A 22,708-nucleotide genomic window follows, 5' to 3' on the forward strand; every position below is an offset into this window, starting at 1 on the left:
CCCCAATCCTTGCTTTGACTGCTAATCACTCTTCTGATTTCAAAGCTTTTACAAGACTCCCAATTCCTGACCGACAGTGATTCAATATGTCCCACAGCCAACTCACCATCCTCCATCCCATATCATATTCAGACCCATTTCTTCCATGTTTCTCTCCAAGGGATTGTCATTCTCTCAACTTTCCAACCATGAAACCCCTGTTCCCTACGTCTCCAGCTGCACCCCTTTGTCACTCACTGTGTAGGGATGTCACACCTTTTGCTTCTGCTCTGACAAAGCCACGGCTTTCTTTCTGCCCCTACATCAACACTGCTAGTCACAGCTCATTCCAATGAGTTCAGGACCCTATGCGCTTGCTCAGGCCTCAGCCTCTTTGCTAGTCTAGGACAAATTATACCTCAATGTGAAAAGAAAAGACTTTCCCAAAGCCTCCGTAATCAGCTCAAAAGAGATACATGTGGAAACGCCACATGTGTGTGCAGGATAAACAATCGGGGAGTGGGGAAGAATCTAGAGACAGGTACATCTGCATGTACCCCAACAATGAATCAGTCTGGTTTGAACCCCATCTCTTCCTCACGGCCTTGGCTGCTGCACCCACTGTCACTTCACATATCTCTGGTGGAACCACACTGCCACCCCCCAATGTACCCATGCTTTCTGCAGGCTGAGCTGGCCCACTCAGCCAAGATTCACTACAAATGCATCTTCATTCTCAGTATTATTTCTGATTCCATCATCAGATATGCTATCTCCTCGGCCTAAAACCCCAGGGCCCTAGGCGAACGCACTTCTCAAACACTGCTTTGGAGGACCGGCCATCTGCGTTACCTCCCACTACTCACTGGCAGTTACCTCCAAGCCTTGTGTCCTGGCCTCCTCTCAGAATCCCCACGCGGTCCCCAGCATCTGATCACACAGCCATCATGCCACAGTAATCAGCAGATGGCTTCTCCTGGGAATGGAACCACCTCAGGAGCACCCCGGCTGGCCTGAGAGGGCCTCTCACCTGAACGAGCCACAGAAGGAACACGGAGTCCACGTGGAGTATGGCGGGGCAGACGAAGTTCTCAGCAGGGCGTATGAGGTGCAGAAGGCCCTGCGCCAGCCGAGGGTGGAAGGCTGATACGGGAAGCCAGCCCAGAGAAGGGGACTGCAAGCAGGGACTGTCACCCCTTGCTCTGCTTCCTTCTCCAGCTACAGGATTTCGGGACACTGCACCCGCTTCCAAATGGGATCACAGTGCCTTGGGTGCTGCTCCAACTCCTGCTTCTCCACCCCTCTACATGCCCAGCCCCGCTGCTGTGTTCTGCCCTCCAGAACAGAAACAGCATTAGGAAAACAGATGATCAGAGATTTCTTGGAGCGCTGACAGGCAGGAGAACCAACTCTATCTGGTTTCTGATGGAGTCACACTTCTGACCCTCGTCCTGCCTCAGGGCAGTCCTGGGTTGCCTTGTTCACATCTCAGGGCGTTTTTGATAGACAGATCTCTGAACAGACTACAACAATTTTACAAACTGACAGAAACACAAACATGGAACCAGAGGAGGTCACCAGCTAAGACGCAAGATTCCTGACCTTTGACATGATCGTGTGAACTATAAAGTACGTCCAATCCAAGCATGACTACACTGAATATCACCTTAATCAAGGACCCACATATCATTCGGCAGGCAATAATAGCCCACTATCTATGTCTGTGAAGAGTAACTCTGGTGACATCAGCAGCAAACCAGTATCAACTAATTGTGCCAGGTTCTGTCAAAGGCAGGGGATTCAGCAGTGAACAGCACAGGGGCCCCAGGACACATTTTCTAGTCAGGAAAACAAGACAACAAAATCACATCAAACAGTGTTTGCTGCAAATCAAATAAGATAATGTCAGAGTATGTGGGCAGGGGTGGGCTGGAGCACGGAGACTTGAGCTAAGATGCTTGGAAGGACCCCAGAGAAGGAGAGGCCAGGGGAGGGCGTGAGAGAAGGGGACTCCAGAGAGAGGAAGAAAACGTGCACACACAGGCCCCTTGGTGAGTACAGGCAGGGCTGGTTCCAAGGCACACGCACAGCAGGCAGGGCTAGAGCAGGCTGGGAAAGAGGAGAAGGAGAGGAGGAGGAAGGGGTTACAAAGGCAAGGACAGAGCATGCAGGATCCTTGGACCATGAAAAACCTGGGCTCTAGAGAAGTACCTTCACTGGCTTCCATTTTGTGTCCTGGCACTATAACACTTGTCGCACCCAGGCAGAGCCAGACTTGACTACTGAATGGCTCCCTGAGGAAGAATCTTCAGCTTTCCATGCAGCCCTCCCAAGCCTGCTCCCTGCAAATCCCCAGAGGATAACGGCTCAGGCAAGGGCCTCCACTATTCCTTTGGTTCACACTGCCAAGAAGGCTGGGAGCTTAGAGAGGAAATGCATGGGTTAATTGAACCCATGTTATTAGATGTCACCTTATTGGTTAATTGCCTCATTGTTACCACTAAAATTAAGCAAAGAAGTCAGACCAAGTGGCACCCTGGGCGAGTGCCTAGACACTGGGTGAGTCCAGGTTCTAAAGTTGGAGTCCTTGGGGATGGTTTGTGCTAGGTCGGTCTTTAGAGGAGACAGAATGGTTCAGGTCCTGTCACTGTCTTTGCTTCCTGCAGCAGAAAGGGACCACAGAGGGGGTTCGGTCGATGGCTGCCAAGGAAGCAGGTGTGGTTCTGCTTTCTAAATCCCCACCAGGCAGGAGTGAGCCATAGCTGGGGAATCATCCTGCAGACGTCCGCCAGTTCTGAAGGTACAGCTGAAGTCTTAGAGGAGCAAGATGCTTTCTTCCAAGAAGGTCCAAGCAACTGGCAGGGAGCTGACCTTGATTTCTAGGCCAGTGACCTCACTCCTTTACCCTGTGGTGACTTCGCCAGTCACAGTCTCGGGCTGTCTCACCTACCTCTAACTTACCCAACCCCATCTCCTCCCAGACAATTCCCCACTCTTTTTGCAGTCAGTGTCAAACCTAGTCTTTTGGGGGGCTCTGTATAAAGTATTCTAATTTAGTAAAACTGATGAGAAAGATATAATTTGGGTATATATGTTTAAAAGGTAAGATTTTATCCCATACAGAGAACAATCATTAGTAAACTCGTGCCAAACCTCGCCAAGCAGGAAAATAATCACAGCATACCCCACGCTGCGTATGGTGACTAGGTGTCCGAGGCCCAGCGCAGTACCTGGGCACCATGCACTAGGCACGCTCAGACGTCACTAGAATCTGGCAAAGGGCACAAGGCTCCTCTGAGCTGAGCGGCTGAGTCAGTCAACAACCACAAAGGCGAATCTAACATGTGGAACAGATGCAAGTCTTTCTTTTTTTCAGCTATAAAATGGTCAACTGGCTCTCATCTTTGTTTAAAAAGAAAACATTAGAAGGCATTAAACTTCCTGTAGGAATCATAAATCAAGTTGTTAATCAGCTATTAATGATCTGCCAGAAAAAAAAGTGGAAAAAGCCATTCCTCTGATTAAAGCAATTGTCCTGAGTTCCCCTGGTGCCAGAGTCCCCAGAGGCAGGTGTCTGACTGAGTTCTCCCGAGTTTACCTTTAGCAAGCTGTGGCGACGCTGGCTTGTGCGTCTTTCCCCTTACGTAAAAACAAATGAAAATAGACAGTGTCACGGTATTACTGCACCTTCTCTTCCTGGTAAGATTAACCTTCACCAAGGAAGGCTTCTATTTATAAGTCTTCTCACATATTCAGGGACTAAATGTCAGAAACCCCTCTGGAAAAGGGGTAGGGGAAGGGATTATGTCATGTGGGCACAGGGTACAGACCAGAGGGGAAAGAAGCCCCAGACACTCCCCTGAAGCCACAGCACTGCCGCATCAGAACACAAAGGCACTGGCTCTGTTCTCCTCCTTCCAGAGGCAATGGCAACCTGCATGCAGCCTCACCGTGACCCGCGGCCCAGGCTGCCCTTCAGGGTGAGTCAGACAGCAACCCACAGCCTGGCCAGCCCCACAGCAAGCCTCTACTCCTGTTCTCCCTCTTAGAGTCACCACACTCAAGGATTGGGTGTCACGTGTCCTCCAACTGCAAACATTTTCAAAGTGTAGAGATAAATAAGATTCTAGTTTTCAGAAAGGTTCATGAAAAAAAAAAAAAAAAGACCATTTTCCAACACACTGTCCTCTAAAGATGCTGTCATCTGAGTGGCTTCCAGGAAGGTAGCTACTGTGTCACCCGGAGAAGCCAGTCCTGCTGCCAGTGACTCAGGAGCCACTGTGGATGGAACCCTGACTGCGGGAACCAGAAGCACCTGTCCAGGCTTATTATTCTACTTCCAAGGAGACAAGCGTGCTCGTGAATGGTTACTTCCCTGCTGGGAGCAAAGGTCCAGGGGGTATTCATAGGAGGACAAAAAACAAACAAACAAAAAATGACAGTTAGAACATGGGCCCTAAAGGCGCAATGAGGGGAGAGACAGACACAGAGAAATATCCAGACAGAAGGAAGGGCTGAAGGAACAGATTGAAATGTTTCCATGGGGACCAGCCCTTGGGGTGGTGGTTAAGATGCCTGCATTGCATATCACAGGGTCCGCCTTCAAGTCCTGGAGCTGCTCCCAATCCCAGCTTCCTGCTAATGCACACCCTAAGAGTTAGCAGTGACATCCCTGCCACCCACATGGGAGACCTGGGCTGTTGTGGGCTAAGGAGTTGATTTACATTCCTTAAGCTGAGCACTCAGGAACCGGGCCTAAGGCAGTAGCACCTAGCCTTTGCAGACTCATTGGCGTCCTATTGTCCTGTTGATGGGCTTGGGGGAAAGAGGAGATAATATGGTAATAAAGAGGCTTGTGGAGAGACGGCTCAGGGAGAGACGGCGCCCAGCACTTGTAACACCATCATGGTCTCCGTGTGTCGGTGCTTTTCGCTCGGACATTCGCCGTGCCTACTATGCCGGCTCAGCTAGCCGCGACACTGGGCTGAATTTCTAACCCCTGGCTTCAGCCCAGCCCAGTCCTAGCTACTGCTGCTTTTTGGGGCAAGATCTCTGTCTCTCTCTACATATCTATTCGTACCTTTCAAATAAGAAAATAAATGCTTAAACTACTTGAATTAATTTTTTAAAAATACATATTTTTTTATTTGAAAGGCAGAGTTATACATACACACACAGAAGAAAAGACAGAGAGAGGTCTTCTATTCCCAAATGGTTCACTCCCAAATGGTTGCACTGACCAGCGCTGGGCCAGGCAAAAGCCATGAGCTTCATCTGGGTCTCCCACATGGGTACAAGGGCACTCAGGTTCTTGGGCCATCCTCCACTGCTTTCCCAGGGCATTAACAAGGAGGTGGACTGGACACGGAGTAACCAGGATGAAAACTGGTGCTTACACAGAGTGCCAGCACTGCAGGCAGGGGCCTTAGCCACTATGCCACAAAACTAGCACCACTGAATTAATCTTTAAGAAGACACTTAAAATGTTGACATGACGAGATAGGAGTACCAAGACTGCGTGGTTAATGCTGGAGGGTGTCCTCCCTGTGAGCAGTGCTGCAGCATGGGGAGAGCAAAAGCCCAGTGCAGACTCCCCCGTGCAGAACAGTGATGACACCTGCTCAGTGGGGGTACTACGAAGAGGGAAAGGACAGCCTGTAAAAGGGGACTACTCTAGCGCCGAATGCACGGGGCCAATGGATAAATGGGAACCTATCGGCACACATCCTTGCCTTTCCCCACTTGACCTCATGGCTGAACCCCACATCAGTTCAAAATACCTGGGAAAACTTAACCCTGATATACCCAAACACCAATGACCTTCCCAGAGCCACCCACATCAGTTCTCCTGGTAACAGCCCCAGAAGCTGAGTAAGCCTCTGCAGCTGCTCCCCACCTGAAGGCCAAGTGCCTCCTCTGCCTGGGGGCCCTGCAGCTTGGATGACAAACCCACCATGGAATAAGCAAGAGCGCAGAGAGGGCCCCACCCACAGCCCCAGGTAGCACAGTGCTGCTGTGTCCTGGCCTGCAACCGTGCAGGGGCTGCTGCAAGGGACTTGAGCAAGGTTCTAGGGCCCAAGGTGCCTTCTCTGGGCACCTGGGCTAAACACATGCCTTCCCTAATCAAATCAGGAAGACACAGCAAGAGCTCCAAGTAGGTCCCATGGGAAATGGGGAAGCAGGCTACCAAACACCGGCTAGGCAGGAAGGTTGGGGGAGTGAGCCAGTAGGAAGGGTCTCTAAGAGGGTAAACTGGACAGAGCCTGTCAATCAAAGTGCTACTTCCTCCCCTTTCACTGGCTAGGGTTTGACAGAATCTTGCACTGTGAGTTCTTAAAAGAGTATGTCACATGGTCCCAGTGCAGTACCCTAGCAGCTAACATCCTCACCTTGCAAGCCCAGGATCTCATATGGACGCTGGTTCCAATCCCAGCGTCCCTTCTTCCCAACCAGCTCCCTGCCTGTGACCTGGGAAAGCAGTCAAGGATGGCCCAAAGCCTTGGGACCCTGCACCCGCGTGGGAGACCTGGAGGAAGCTCCTGGCTCTTGGCTTTGAATTGGTGCAGTACCGGCCATCGCAAGCATTGGCAAGTGAATCAGTGAACAGAAGATCTTCCGCTCTGTCTCTCCTCCTCTTACATATCTTACTTTCCAATAAAAATAAAATAAGTCTTTAAAATAAAAAGAGTACATTACAGGTGGGCTTCTGTTTTCCCTTCCCTTGTTCAGATGAGATCAGGCTAAGGAGAGCTAATACGGGACATGGGATAAAACGATTACACAGCAAACCTGAGATGTTACAATGAGTGGTGGTTTTCTATCTATAGTTACACTTGCAGGCAGTTGTCAAGGGTCAGGCGCTTCACAGACTTAAGGAATGAGTTACTTGTGAGTGTCCACACTGGACGTGACACTGCTCACAGCACTGCCTCCCAGGCAACAACATGACAGCGCTGTCGGGCAGCTCTGGTATCACGGCTCCATTTTTATTTGGCAGATGAAGACACTGAGGCTAACAGAAATAAAATGATCCTTGCCCTGGGGAAGAGCGAGGCCTGCAGCCCCGTGCTCCCAGAGGCAGAACTGGGTCCATTCCCCTCCCCATCCTCTGACCCCTACGCAGTGCTCACCTTCCAACTCCTCCTTCTCATAGTGGATGTTAAGAATGGTACTGGTGCCGCCCTGGTCCACCACAGCCTCTTCGTCTGCTCTCTGTTGAAACACAGATAAACCATAAGTCACAGTAACACATACAAACACCCATGGAAGTCCCTTTAGAGACACTGGACACATGTGTGGGGAGGCTGGGGGGCGGGGGAAGGAAACAATGGTCTACCTGTATTTTGAAATTTGAATCTCACAATAACTTTATTTCTAAAGATTCTTTTTATTAGAAAAGCGGACCTACAGAGAAAAGGATAGACAGAGAGAGATACAACAACTTTCGAGATGCAAATACAAGTAGTCAGCCGTGAACCTGAGAGGCAGAGAACATTCCGATTCCGGAACTGTTGCACAAGGTCCCAACAGCGGTAAAAGGCTAAGCTAGGACTGAGCCCAGGGCCTGTGAGTACAAAATACACACCTTCCTCACTGCCCCCACTCCACCCGTAAGTCTGTATCAGGTGGTGGCGTTTGTCATTTGGTGACCCTTTGCACATTTGAGGCTGTTGATCAAAGCATTCATGAAATCCCCTATTCTGCCCCTCCGATCAGGGCTTTTCCACCTCACTCCACGCTCACTCATCCTCCTGTGACTCTAGGGCCCAGGGAACAGCTCTCCAACTGTTGTGTCCCTTGCTCGAGTCTCATCATTTCAAACAGCATCTGAAACTGTGTGGCTCAGTTCTCAGTAGACACTAGACCAAGATCTCTGTGTCTAAAATCAAACTAATCTTCTTTCTAGAATTAATACCTTGTGTTCATATATTTCTACTCACAGCACTGTCATTCCTTTAATAAACTCCCCCCAATCCTGTGCAGCCAGGGCCCAGCCTGATGGCTCAGCTGGCAAATCCCCCTCCTCTGTCTACATCCCACACAGCTGTTGATTCGTGTCCCAGCTGCCCCACTTTCCATTCAGCAAGCTGCCTATGACCTGGGAATGCAGTGGAGGATGATCCCAACGCCTTGGGACCCTAAACCCACACGGGAGATGTGGCTCCTGGCTTCGGATAGGCTCAGCTCCAGTCAATGCAGCCATCTAGGGGGTGAACCAACGAAAAAATCTTTCTGTCTCTCCTTCTCTCTACAGATCTATCTTTCCAATAAAAATAAATAAACCTTTAAAAAAAAGACTTCTTTGTTTGAAAGGCAGAGTAACAAATGAAAGTGGAAGAACTCTTCCAACCACTGCTTCAGTCCCCAACAGCCGGGGTGGAGACAGGCTAAAGCCAGGAACTCAGAACCCCAGCTGGGTCTCCCACGTGAGTAGCAGGGGAGCTGAACTAGACACAGAACAGCGTTCTGACATGGGATACCAGCATGTCAAGCAGTAGCCTGACCTGTTGGGCCACAACACCGGCCCCAAGAACCCTCACTTCTTAGCCTACGTTTGAAATTCCAAGCTCATTTATTCATTGGCTCCACACATATTGAATGTCTACCAAGAACCTACAGGTCTTGCTCTGAGATGTCACCCAAATTCAAACACCTCTCATTCCCTGTATCCCACGCCCTCCGGCCCTGTAGACTGTCCTGAATGTTCTTCCCTATTTGGGACCACCCCTACCTGGTTCACTGAGTGCTACTCTCCCACCACTCCCACTCGCACCAGCAGCACCTGAGACTGACACATCACCTCCTACATCTCAGCTTAAATGTGCTTCCTAGGAGTCTTCTCTAACTGGCCCCATCCTAGATATCCAAACTGAGCCTGGGTCCCCCACCCCCCAATATTTCTGTATCTACACATCACACTGCAACCCTCCCTTAGTGAGAAGCACTCTTTCTGCTCCTTGAGTCAGGGACTGTATGTGCCTTCTTCACCAGCACTCAGCACAGACTTGTCTCAAAGTACTCAACAAAGTGTTGTTAAAAGGACTACCATGGCATCTAACATTTGAAGCCCTTACAAGACCCTGAATTAAATAAAAATAATATTAATAGGGGCCAGTGCAGTGACACAGCAAGCTAGTCATCTGCCTGCAGTGCCAACATTCCCCATGGACATTACTTTATGTGTCAGCTGCTCCACTTCCCATCCAGCTCCCTGTTCATGACCTGGGAAAGCAGCAGAGGACAGCTGAAAGCCTTGGGACCCTGCACCCACGTGGGAGACCCAGAAGAGGCTCCTGGCTCCTGGCTTTGGATTGGCACAGCTCCGGCCCTTGTAGCCTCTTATGGAGTGAATCATCAGACGGAAGATCTTCCTTCCTATCTCTCCTCCTCTCTGTACATCTGACTTTCAAATAAAAATAAATACATCTTTTAAAAAAAAAGCAGCAGCTCATGGCTCTTGGCTTCAGATTGACTCAGCTCCTGCCACTGAGGCTGCTTGGGGAGTAAATAAATAGACAAAGATCTTCCTCTCTGTCTCTCCTTCTCTGTAAATATGCCTTTCCAATAAAAATTAATAAATTTAAAAAAAGAATAAATGAGTTCACTATGTACCCTAAATCTGTTGTGGAACTGGAATGCTCAGCAGGACAGAAAGAGGAATCAGTTACAAGATAGGAGGAAAACAAAAGCCAGGGAGTCTTGAATTCACACTGGAAATATCAACATGAAATAATATTTCTATCTTTAAAAGCTTTTAAATGTATGAATTTATATTTTCTTGCTGTGTACACCTATAAAGCCTAGTGAAAAAAAACAGTAGCATTGAGTATCATCAGCACCCAGTTTGTGGTCTCTCTTTTTTTTTTTTAAAGATTTTTTTTTTTTTATTACAAAGTCAGACATACAGAGAGGAGGAGAGACAGAGAGGAAGATCTTCCATCCGATGATTCACTCCCCAAGTGAGCCGCAACGGCTGCTACTGTGCCGATCCGAAGCCGGGAACCAGGAACTTCTTCCAGGTCTCCCACGCGGGTGCAGGGTTCCCAAAGCTTTGGGCCGTCCTCGACTGCTTTCCCAGGCCACAAGCAGGGAGCTGGATGGGAAGTGGAGCTGCCGGGATTAGAACCGGCGCCCATATGGGATCCTTTTGCATTCAAGACGAGGATTTTAGCCGCTAGGCCATGCCGCCGGACCCCAGATTGTGGTCTCTTAAAATACTGTTTTCTTTTGAAAAAAGGAGAACTCCTTGAAGGATGGGGGCGTCTCAGGTGTGAGTCAGCACTTGTACAAGAGGAGACTAAATCATGCCGATACATCAGGCACTAAGGAGGTTCCCAAAGGCAGCTAGTGTCTCGTCATGTCAGAAGGACCAGGAAGTCAAGTAGCTGCTTGGGACAGTTGCATCCCTTAGGGGAGCATATGACTTGCTTTGAGTCCCTTCCACTCGGCTTCTGCTCCAGCTTCGCGTTGACGCGCTTCCTGGGAGGCTCAAGCATTTGCATCCCTGCCATCCACATGGGAGAGAGCTGGCTGGAGTGTGGAGCCTCTGCCTGCAGCCTGGCCAGCTCCTGGCTGCTGTCAGCTCTGTGGCGGGAACAGGTGAGAAAGGTTGCCATCTGTCCCTCTGGCTTTCAAATAAAAACAAAACGAGTGAAATTCTTAAAAGAACTCGGGGGAAAATTTAAAGAGGTACTCTGCCAAAAATAGGACAATAATGGTAATATCTGCAAGAGATTGGGTATATCAAGTATGTTTAGATTCATGAGTTCACATTACTACAAAAATTAATTAGTCACCATTGGAGGATAACATAAATAAACCAATTCATTTGTTTAAAAGCTAGTAAATAATTTACCTTGGCTTGCCAGGTTAAATTATACCAGAAAATGGTACCATCGACTAGATGAGAAAATTTTCTCACAATGGAAGAGAGTAAATAAAAAAGGAGTCACAGAGCTTTGCCATTTTGCAAACCCTAATGGGTTGTAATAATTTTTAACAGTCTTGCTAACATCACAAAAAAATAAAAGAATTACACAGCTCCTCATGGGAGACCATACCATCAACCATGAGACAATAGGATCAAATAAATTGTTCTTCAATCTAATCAAGTCTCTAACTCCAAATGCTAATTTACTGAAAATACAATGAAACAGAGTTCCATGAAAACAGCACCATGGAAAAATAATCAACAAAATCCAGATTCCAGCCACACAAAAGGCATAGGCAAAAAATGCCCAGCCAGTAACACGAGCGTTAACACTTAGATGGCAACATTTCAAAACTCCATCTTCAATAGAGCTCGGTTCAAGGAGACGGTGACCCAGCTGCAACATGTGAATTTCATTTGGATCCTGATCCAAACCAACCAACTGGAAAGGTGTGAGGTGTTTGATTGTGGTTTGTCTTTCAGTTAGCGACACACCTACTATGGTGGCCAAGAGCCAGGACGCCAGCACCACCACAGGCTGAAGACAAACTCCTGTTCACGGCTGGTGGGGATGCAAAATGGTACAGACGTTTCTTACCAAATGGAACACATTTTTACCATATGATCCAACAATCAGTCTCCCTGGTATTTACCCACAAGAACTGAAAACTTATGTCCACACAAAAACCTGAACACAGATGTTTAGAGCAGCTTTATTCATAATTGCCAAGATGTGGAAAGAATCAAGATATTCCGCAGGGTGATGGAATATTACTCAGGGCTAAAAACAAATAAGCCATCAAAACCTGGAAGAACCTTAAATGCATGCCATGAAGTAAAACAAGCCAATCTGAAAAAGCTCTGTATGTTTCCAATTGCATAGCATTCTGGAAGACAAATCTAAGGAGACAGTAAAACCATCAGCAGGGGGTGAAGGGGAATTTTCCAGGGCAGTTAAAATACTCATATTAATATTCATATGTCAAGATACTTTTGACCACGACCAACACCAAAAGTGAACCCGGATGCAAACTGTGAATGTTGGGTGATAATGATTGTAAGGTTGGAATTCATGTTCAGAACCAGAAATCCACACAGAACAGAGCTCAGCTTAAAAGAAGCTTTATTGGGAACGCTCCCAGGCAAGGTTCCTGGTCCGGTATAGACAGCAGGCCAGGGAAGACGCGCCCAGCAGATGTGAGGGGTTGTTTTTATTAGGGGGCTGTGGAGGTGGGATTTGGGGGACAAAAGAAATGTGCCTTCTAAGGTGTTACAGGCTCCCTTCGACCTTGGTGGATCTGTCCCTGCTGGCCGGCACGGAGCTGCCTTCTCCTTCTCAGCCTCATCCTAGGCCGCCCCTCACCCACACCTGGGCATCACAGTGGTGAGTGAATGCCTATTCTCCAATGGCTAGGACCATTCGACGCTCACAACGGGAGAGACAGTGCAGGTGTAGGCTTAGCAGTAGGAGGGAAACCTCTGTACCTGCCATTCAGTCTCACTGTGAACATAAATCTGTTCTAAACAAATAAAGTGTATGTATACACACACTAACACATACAAAGGATTTATGTATATATGTATGTATATACACATATGAAACCTATATGACAACTGTAAATTTGAATACTAACTAGAACTTTCAGGATACTTAAAAATTCGTTTTCCCTTTAGGTGATATATTTAATTTTTAAGGAATCATCCTTCAGGGATACATACTGAAATGTTTACAAATGAAACTGAAAATTGCATATGTAAAAATCACAATGGGAATCTTTTTTTTTCCACATTTAGAAAACGCTGTTATGCAAAATGGCCGCTTGCCCCTCTGACAGCTGTGTGCTCCTCTCCTCCTTAGGGACTTGGAGTCACTACAACAGGATGGAGCACACCCAGCTATGTTCTGACATGCTTTCTAAGAAATAAGCTTTAAGTGGAAAATAATCTGGCTTCGTTCAGATTTATTCAGTATTTGTTTACCTTCTAGATCATGCAGCTGCTGACAGCAGCAACCACGTATGTGCCACCCTGCGTTCTGCCACAGCCCAGCGCAGCAGCTTACCAGTGTCAGTAGCTTCCATTTGTCTTAAGTCCCAGGAAGGCAGGTAACTGAGTTTCATGCATAGACTACTTATCTTGCACTCAACACATCATGAATAAAAGTCAACGAATGCATAGTTTTGTGAACTTTTTATTCGATATTTATTATTTTCTCATAAAACCATATGTTGAGTATGTGTTATTATACATATGAAGAATCACTCACGTTGGCTTTCCCACTGGTTTTTACAGCAAGGGCTCCACCAATCACAAGACCTGGTTATGTCCTCAGACACCTGACACAGTGCAGAGCATGGTGGGATTCCAAATGCGGGCTGACTCCACCAATAAAGCAAGCCACACAGAAAGAGCAAGCGAGATTGAGCATCAAAAATATTCAGCTGGCAAACTGGCTTCTTCATTAGTCTCTTTCTTTTAGCTTGGCAACGAAAGCCCACACCTCCGAAAAACTGTATTTTCTTTGTTTTTCAAAAAAAAAAAAAAAAAGGCAGGGGAATTGGGTAGGGGGAGTCATAGTCAAAACACTGAAAAAGTATGGCTTGAAAAAAAAAAGCGACTGTATGGTTCTTACTTGGATCCTGGTTCAAATAAACCAAGCATTCACATAGAAGAAGAATTATATGGCACAGAAATTTAAGCAACTGAAGGGATGTTTGGTTCTATTAAGGGATAATTGTTACTTTTAAAAGCTGGATAATCTTGTGATATAGCAGTTAACGTTATTTTTAAAAGGCTTTTAATCCTGAGTGACACACTGAAGTTGTGATAAAATGGTTAAGATGTCTGGGATCTGGCGGATGAATGGAGACACAGATGGAACAAGATGACGTGTTCAGTTCTGAAGCCGAGCTACGGGTACACGATGATTCATTCTGCAAATCTGTCTGCTTTGCTGGAAAGGCTCCATACATTTCTAGCATATGCAAAGTCTGTTTGAAATCATTAAAAATGAAAATAAAGGAACGCTAGGCTTCCTTGATCTGGGTCTGCCGCCGAGTCCTCGCTTGTTGGCTAGTACTTGCTCTGGTGCAGAGGGCTTCTCACCCTGGGTTCTGCGGAGTTCTAGGGGACCTGCAGGTGACATTCAAGGATCTGTGGTAACATATGCGAATGTGCATTTTCTAGCAGCGTGCATAAAATTCATCTGAAAAGGCTTGTGACTCAAAGATTTGAATCATGAGAATCACATTATATAATCTAAAAAGAAAAAGGAAAAGACAGCTAGGAGGAAAGAGACGAAAAGGGAAACGCAGAGAAAACGTGCTATTTCTAAGTATCCTCTTTTCGGTGCTTCCTCCTGTCTTGCTGACAAGGACCCACTAAACGCACACTGACGTGGGGCACCTACTTCACAAGGTCAAGTTAGACATAGTGAATCAAGGCACATCAGACACTGAAATTGCAAGATAAGCCTTGAGGAAAGTAGTATTTTGAACCTTGAAAAATGAATGAACTCTGGCTGAGTAGCCAGTCAGATTCTCCTGTGAATGACCAAATGAAGAGGCAGGGGCAGCTCTGTCCTCCCTACGGGCTCCAGGCCCTGGAGGCAGCCACAGCTGCGCGGAGTGGACAGCACACCCTGAGCCCTCTCCCACACACCTCTCCTGCAGTTCCACTCCGGACCTGTCGGAATGTGCACCTGCACAGCTCAATCCCATCTCTTTTCTAGCAGTAGGTTTCTGACGTTTTACCTCGAAGATACCTTGCGTTCATTTCCCTAGAGATCCAATGTTTTCAGAGAGATTTTATATAAAACCTCCCTTTTCCCCCACGCCTTCGTCCTCATCAGAACCAAAACCATTAGTACTGAGTTCTGGCATAGTCAATCATTTTTTGAGCACAGGTTGTTGTTTTTTTAATTACTTCTTTATTTGATAAACAGGAGAGAGAGAGCACTCCCATCACTGGTTCAAGCTCCCAGAAGCCCCAACAGCAAGGACAGGGCCGGCCAACAGCTAGCAACTGAATCCAGGTCTCCCCCAGGCGTGGCAAGGGCTCATTACTTAAGCTTAACCACCAGGCTGAATGCCCGCCCCATCAAACCACTTTTAAATCAGCAAATACAGAGATGATGTGCTGGGCTTTTAAGCAGCAAATATAAGCCAATACAACTAGTACAACAGTATCGGCAAATACTTAGTGAGCATTTGCTGCATACCTAACATTGTGCTCCGCATACCCTCAAAAGAGTCTTAAGGGTTGGCACACTCTTACAAGCACTCAAGGGAAGACTTCAAACTGAAACCTGTCTGTGCCGCTGCTCACACCATGTGCTAACACTGCAAAATCAAAGAACCAGGCAATTGTGGAGGACTCGGGTCACGTCACCATGGATTAATACCCACGGTGAAAACAGCCCAAGACTCCTATCAGCACTTTCTTCGATCCTTAGTGTTCCGGAACCCTCATGTTCCATCTCCTCACTCATTTCCGTCTTCCTCTGCATCCAGCAGAGCCTCTGAACCTGACCCAGGGCTCCCCAACTTTCTAATGCCCCCAGTCGCTCCCTGAGTGTAGACACTCCACAGCGGAAAGGCAGGCTCCATGAGAACCTGTGCCATTGCCCCACACTGACCCTGCTCAGCAGTCTTGAGCTCCTGAGTGCCCAGGAGCCTGCCATGCTGACCTGGCAGCAGCCTGCTCGGGGCCTACAGTGCCACTGAACACTGTGTGGAGCAGTGCAGATGACTGATTAGTACAGTGTGCTAGAGAGAACAGCACTCCCCCAAAGCAGTACACATCCCATCCCTAGAATTTGTGAGTAGTTCCTTGAAGGGCAAAGGGGCATTAAGGTTGCAGAAGGAAATAAGCTTGCTCTTCCGTTACCTTACAATAAAGAGATTATCCTGGATTATGTCAACACCATGCAATCTCTGTAATCGCAAGGAGCCTTAGAAATGGAAGAGATAGGCAGAAGAGCAGGGACAGAGAGAGACATATAAGGACACAAGCAAGAACCGGAGATGCTAAGTTAGCTACGACACACTAAGTTTCTGGCCATGAGGAGAGAAGAAAGGATGGAGGCAGGGAATCATGGGTCAAGCGATGGAGGCAGTCCCTAAAAGATGGAAAGCCAAAGCAACCCTCCAGAAGGACACAGCCCTGTCAACATTTTAGCGCAGTGAGGCCTGAATGGCACTTGCGATGGTCGGATGCCAAATGTGCACCGTGTCAGCCAGTAAACCTGTGGTCAATGTGCGACTGAGACAATAAAGGCTAGTACTGTACATACATTATGACTTCTTAACTATCAACACCAGAATAAACTTGCTACTGCATTATGGGAAACAACCCATTGCCTAGGAATTGTTGCTGTTACCTAGCAGCACCCTCAGAACAAATACAGTAGCTTTCCTGCACCTGGATGGCTACTGTGACCTGCCAAGGCAAGCCATAAACTACATCCATTATCTCCAGGACAGGAAGGAAGTAAATTTGCAGCACGCACTGCCCACCAAGTCTTGCTCCCGAGAATAGCCGGTGGGGCCAGAGGAAGAGAATGCCCTAAACTCCCCAGTCCTCCCAAGAACACCTGCTGTGTGCCAACTGGGAGGGGGTGGCAGACGGTGGGTCACATCCTGCTGTGTCTGGTTATTACTTCTTCTCCCTAACATCGCACAGATATTCATGGACCATGACCCTCAGAGGTTGTTCTTTCTCTACAAGTCAGTCACTGATTCACTCAGTAAGTACGTGCTGAACTCCAGCAGGTCCCAGTCACCAGGCACCAGAGCTGGAGATTTCAACAAAGTTTCCATTTGGGGTGCTTACAAAAGGCCTTGGAAATTTCCCACGTTCACTTTTCTCCCCTCTGCCCCTTGCAGCTCCCTGAACTGCTCTTTAGTTCCCAGAACTGCTTGGCTCAGAGTCACAGCATGTCAGTCTCTCCAACCTCTCCGCCAGCATTTCCTTCTGCTTGGTTCTCAAAGTGCTGACTGAGAAAATCGTGAAGCTTCAAGGGGTTCCAAGCTCCAGTCTAAAGTACAGCACTCCCCTGACAACCGCCTGAGCTTAGTTCCCTAGGGCTGCTCTCTCCCTTAGAGTTCACGGACTTCAAATTTAAATAACCACCTCCAGAGGTCATTAGCTCAGCCAAAATGACACCTCCAGCTCCCTAGCTGGCCTCACTCAGTGGGGTCTCTTTCCAGTCTAACATAGCCTTGGTGCACCTTGCCGGGCACAGACTGAGATGCCAAAGACATGGCTGCTGCAACGCACATGATGAAGGGCATGTCCTCCGGAGAGAGGCGGTCCAGCTGAGCCACGGACAGCTCTGCCACTTGGAAGACACTACTTAGCCCCTGTAAGTCTCGGTTTCCTCAAGATGCATTTGCAACATCTACAAGTGGAATGCTGCACAGCAAACAGCACAGCACTCGGCAGGGGGAGGTAACATGTCAGCTCACCAGTAACAACACAAGCGACCTGGAGACAGACGTGGACAGCCCACAAGACAGGAGTGGGAGAAATGACTGAACCTGGGAGATGCTGTGAGCTGCCGAGACGGAGTGATGAATGTTGACAGAACTCCATGCCGTCTCAGCCTCTGAAGGTCAAAACAGCGTACTTGAGGTGGAGAGGATGGGTGGGGACTGTCCAGCGGCCACACCTGAGCAAGGGCAGAGCAGCTGTGAAGGCAGCGCCTCGTGCCATCAAGCACGAGCATCGGCTGCTCTGGGCACCTTGACTCTGAATGTGGCTTCTAGAAGACCACACTGTGACAGACAAGATTTTGAGCTTGGTCCCTAATCCTCATGGAACTTCTATGTGAGAAGGTAAGAAAATTAAAACAGAAGGCTTTAGCTATTTTGATATTCAGAAAAGAAAACAGGACCATACGAAGGAGTGGATGTGGGGAGGGGGGAGGTCAGATATACAGAGAGGAGGAGAGACAGAGAGATCTTCCATCTGATGATTCACTCCCCAAGCGGCTGCAATGGCTGGAGCTGAGCCAATCCGAAGCCAGGAGCCAGGAGCTCTTCCAAGTCTCCCACGTGGGTGCAGGGTCCCAAAGTTTTGGGCCATCTTTGACTGTTTTCCCAGGCCACAAGCAGGAAGCTGGGTGGGAAGTGGAGCTGCCGGGATTAGAACCAGCACCCATATGGAATCCCAACGCTTTCAGGGCGAGGACTTTAGCTGCTAGGCCATTGCATTGGGCCCGCTTGAATTTTATTTTCAAACATGCAAGGAAGACAGGCTATGACATTAATCTGATGCACTTGTTTGTTGGCTGTTTTTTTAAGATTTTCATTTTATCTGAAAAGCAAAGAGACCCACTTTACTCCCCAAACAGCGGTGATAGCCAGAGCCAAGGTAGGCCACAGCCAGTAGCCAGGAGCTCCATCCAGATCTCTCACAGGGGCAGCAGGGACTCGAGCATGTGAGCCAGCCTCCATGGCTCCCCAGGTGCGTTAGCAGGAAGCCGATTTGGAAACAGAGCAACTGTGACTAGGCCCAGCACTTTGATATGGTTTCCCAAGTGGTGACTTCTCTGCTGCACCAAAGTCCCACCCTGTCCTCCTCCCCGCACCCCTCATCCACACACACTTCATTCACAGGAACAGGATCAAAAGTGAAGCCACTGGGACCAGTGGTGTCATAACAGCAGCTTTTTATCTACTGCTAACCCATGGTTGACCTTATTAACCACAATCCCAGCCTCTTCTTTCTTAAGTTTATTTATGTTTATTTATTTGAAAGACAGAGGAGTACAGAAGGATCTTTCATCTGTCTGCTTACTCCCCAAATGCCGGCAGCAGCCCAGTCTAGACCAGGGAAACCCAGAAGCCAGGAATCCTATCCGGGTTGCCTACATGGGTGGCAGGAACCCAAGTACTTGGGCCATCCTCTGCTGCCTCCCAGAAAGGCATAGGCAGGAAGCTGCATTGAGAGCAGAGGTGGGACTTGATCCCAGGCGCTGCCACCTGGGTTGGCACCACAACGCCCATTCTGATCTGTGTTTTTAAAAGCTCCCACAGGCTGCCATGTGTGAGCCATATGCGGGGCCTATGAAAGAAAACAAAGGACAGTTGTCCAGGCTAGCAGTTAACACGTTCTATGGCCCATTTCAGAAGTTCTATGTTCCACACCTACTTCTGGCTCCTGGCTCCTGCTATGATAGGCTCTGAGGAACAGCAGGTGATGCCTCAAGCAGTTGGGTTCTTTGCCCCCACATGGGAGATCCTAGATAGAGTCCTTGGCTTCCAGCCTGAGACCTCCAGCTGTTTCCGGGGAAGGAACCACTGGGTATGAAGTCTCCCTCCATTGACCTCTCTCAAACACATAATTTTTAAGGTAAAAGTAATCATAAATTCTTAGAAGGGAGAAGAGAAATAAAGCAGAGGGAACTGTTAGAAGGCTAGGGCAGAATATGGCATAGCTTCAGGATATTTAGATGTGAATCTAGAACCTCTGTGTGTACACCAAATACAATCTACTCACTTTGCAAGGTCCTTCTCCCCTCTGCCCAGCTTAGCTGGCGCACAGAGGCTCAACCAGCAGTGCCCTGCAGGTGACTGCACCTCCTGTAGGTCATTCCTGTTTTCCCCTCATTCTTTTTTCTTTCCTAAAGCTCAAGTGCCCATCTGCTCCTTGCCTGACTACAGCCTTCATGAGTTCTGGCTGCTTCCATTGGGACTCGCCTCACCCCGTCACCCATCAAAGTTTCACCAACTGCATGTCAAGCAAGCAATTATTATCTCTCCTGCCCCAGGAACACTCAGAAATGATTAATTCCCCAGAACTCTATTGGAAGCCTGCAGGTCTTACTGTTCTCAGGAACACAGCCTGCATACTTTCTGCATGTTAAGCACATGGTCTCCTCATTTGTTCCAGCCGGTTCTCTCTACCACAAACAGGGAAAGTTGCAGAGGCAGGGAGGAAAGGACAGAGATCTTGCTGGCTCACTCCCCAAATGACACAATGGCTTGCTGGGTCTGGGCCACAGCCAGAGCCAGCAGGAACTCAGTGTCTCCCACCTGGGTGGTAGAGGCCCAAGCACTCGGGTCCTCTTCCACTGCTTTTCCAGGTGCATTGGCAAGGAGACGGGTTGGAAGTGGAGCAGGTGAGACTTGAACCGGCACCCATATGAGATGCTGGTGTTGTAGGCAGCAGCTTCACCTACTGACCCACAATGCCAGCCCCAAGGAAAGCTTCGAGAGGGCAAATCTGCTGGTGATCTCATCCATGCTGTCTTGCACCCTCCATCTCCTGTCCCATTTCCCTTTCCTGTTTAACCCCCTCCAATGGCGTCCCTGTTGTTTCCTGGAACAACCAGAATCCTCGGTGTGGGCTCCAGTGGCATGGCCGGCCTTCAGGTCCTGCAGCCAGACGTGCCCTGTCCTGCCGCAGCACTTCTGACTCTGCCGTTTCCACAGCCCTTCCATCTCCCTTCTCCCTCTGTGGGCATTTAGTCATCCTTTAGACCTCTGCCAAAATGTTCCTCCTCAGCAAAACCTCTGATCCGACAGCAAAGCTGCAACCAGTGCTTATACACACATAGAACTGGTTCTCTTTCTTTCAAAGCACGTCTCCATTTATGACTGGGTGATTATATAATTTAAAAAACTGGTTCTTCCTTCTCTCTTCCCACTAGACGGGAAGCTTCAGGAAGGCAAGAATGCTGCCAACTGTTGCCAAGCACCGAATCCCAGGGGAAGCACACACAGCAGGCCTTGACAGCATTAGATCCAGGAAGACCGTCTAAGATCTGAGACGCCAGGGTGGCCGTGCGCTGTGCTGCTTGCTGTGGACGTCCCGTGTCAGAGTGCCTGGGTTCAGATCTGGACTTCCAGAATCCTGCACCCTGGGAGGCAGCAGGTGCTGGCCCACAACATAGGTGCCTGCCACCCACTTAGGAGGCCCAGACGGAGTTTTCTCACCTTCTGGCTTTGGACTGGCCCAGCCCAACCCAGCCCAGACCAGGGTTTTGTGAGCATTTTGGGGAATGGGCCCACTAAGGGAGACTACCTAGCTCTCCTACTCTCTGCCTTTTAAGTGAAGGCAATAATAAAAGCTTGACTATCGCTTCCTTTTCGACTGAGCAAAGAAAAGGTGTCCTTACAGAACAGACCCAGTAACAAACCATGAACAAGAAGAAAAGGAAAGAAATTGGCATCCGATGCCCACTTTGTTACAAACTCTGCAAGTCTTCCCTGCCTCCTGGAAACCATGGATGACGTCAACTTGGTATTTGTTTCCAAAACCTGTCATCCTCCCTGAACCAGTCCATCGTCCCTTTCCTAGCCTCTACCTCAGCCTCGACTCCCCCCACCCTTCCTGCAAGCCCCTCTTTCCAGGACAGCAATCCCACCATCTCCACAGCACAGGGAAGGGGGCACAGAGTGAGAGAATTTGACCCCAATCACCAACACACAAGAATGGTGCTTTTGCAAAAAATGACCAGTCACAGACGCAAGCTCTGTGGTCCTCCAAGCATCTCTGCAGGGGGAGCAAAGCGAATCCTACCTATCATTCCTATTTTAGCAGACTGGGAAACGTGAGGTTCCCAGGGGCCAGCCACCAGCACCAGGCCACCCCTTCTGCAGGAGGGCTGACCTCAGATGAGAGAACCTACTGTTTGTGTTGGTCCCTTGTGCTTCCTGCCATTGGCCATCCCCTCCCCTCCCCCTTGCGTTACCTACCAATTACTGAAATCTGACTCTCCCACTCCCTAAATAAACACCTGTTCCTGCCCCATTCGCGCTCCTCTCCCTGGCACCTGTCCTGGTCTCCATTCACTGGGGCAATGGGAGTCCCAGCCTCAGCAGCCTTCCCGGCACTTGCTCCTCTGTGGAAGCCCCCAGGGGAAAATCAAAACAAAACAAAACAAAGACCAGATCTGCCCCCTCCACAGCGAGGTCCCTGGCTACCCTTTCTTTGGTCCCCGCGTTCCGGGTATGCATGGTGGCCTCTCCCGGCAGGTTAAGAGCCGGGAAGGACGAGGTCACCGCCCGCCGGCCCTCAGGGCAGCTCGGCGGCGCCCAGGGATGCGGCACAGACGGAGCAGGCTCCCGGTTCGGCCCAAGGTCACCCTCTCACTGCGCCCCCCACCCCCGGACCGGCCCTCCCGGGTCGCCTTCAGGGAGTGGCCCGGCAAGCCCCGGCTCCGGGGCTGAAGCAAGGAGGGGTGGGCCCGAGGACCGGGAGGCCGAACCCCGGGGAGGGGCGGGAGGCGGGGCCCTACCTGATAGCTGAGGACGCCGTCCGCCTCGCTGCTGCCGGCCGGCATGGCGGCGCCGAGCTCGCCAGCCGCCCCAGGCCGAGCGGCCCGCGGCGCACTCGCTTCGGGTGTGAGCGGATCACCCGGACGGCGACCCCCGTGTCCCGGAGCCCGCGGTCACCCCTCGACCGCCGCCGACTCCATCGCCACGGGCCCGCCAGGCGTCCGCCGCAGCCAGTGAGCAGCCCGGGCAGCCAATCAGGGCGCGGAGCACCGGAGGACGCCGTCCGGCGGTACCCCGGGTTACCACAGGCGATGGGGGCGGAGCTACCGCCCCGGGCCCGGTTGCCGTGGAAACCGCCTCCCTCCCCTCAGGGGCCTCAGGGCTGGAAGGTCCTTGGTCGCCTCTGGCTGGCCCCGGGAAGCTCTGGATGCTGCTGCTGCTGGCGGCTGCACCTGACGCTTGCAAGCTGCGGAAGGTGTTGGGTGTCGCCTCTTTTCATTGTAATCCTTGGAAGAAGAGCTTTGAAGTTCTGGGCGAGGGAGAGGGAGGCAGCGTCCCTCTTGAGTGGGAAGCC

General features: G+C 49.5%; 1 protein-coding gene across 1 annotated transcript in view; it reads right to left on the reverse strand.

The window, feature by feature from the left end:
* The window catches only part of SLC4A8 (solute carrier family 4 member 8), a 74,907-nt gene extending 52,540 nt beyond the window's left edge, over positions 1 to 22,367 (reverse strand). Inside the window, exons 1-2 of the mRNA XM_058673076.1 lie at positions 22,155 to 22,367; positions 7,110 to 7,191 (exon numbers count right to left, since the gene is read on the reverse strand). Coding sequence (XP_058529059.1) covers positions 7,110 to 7,191; positions 22,155 to 22,199 — 127 coding nt within the window. The 5' untranslated portion in view covers positions 22,200 to 22,367. The remainder of the gene's footprint in view (positions 1 to 7,109; positions 7,192 to 22,154) is intronic.
* Positions 22,368 to 22,708: the final 341 nt, after the last annotated feature.

This window comes from Ochotona princeps, chromosome 15 (assembly GCF_030435755.1).
Source record: "Ochotona princeps isolate mOchPri1 chromosome 15, mOchPri1.hap1, whole genome shotgun sequence".
Lineage (NCBI taxonomy): Eukaryota > Metazoa > Chordata > Mammalia > Lagomorpha > Ochotonidae > Ochotona > Ochotona princeps.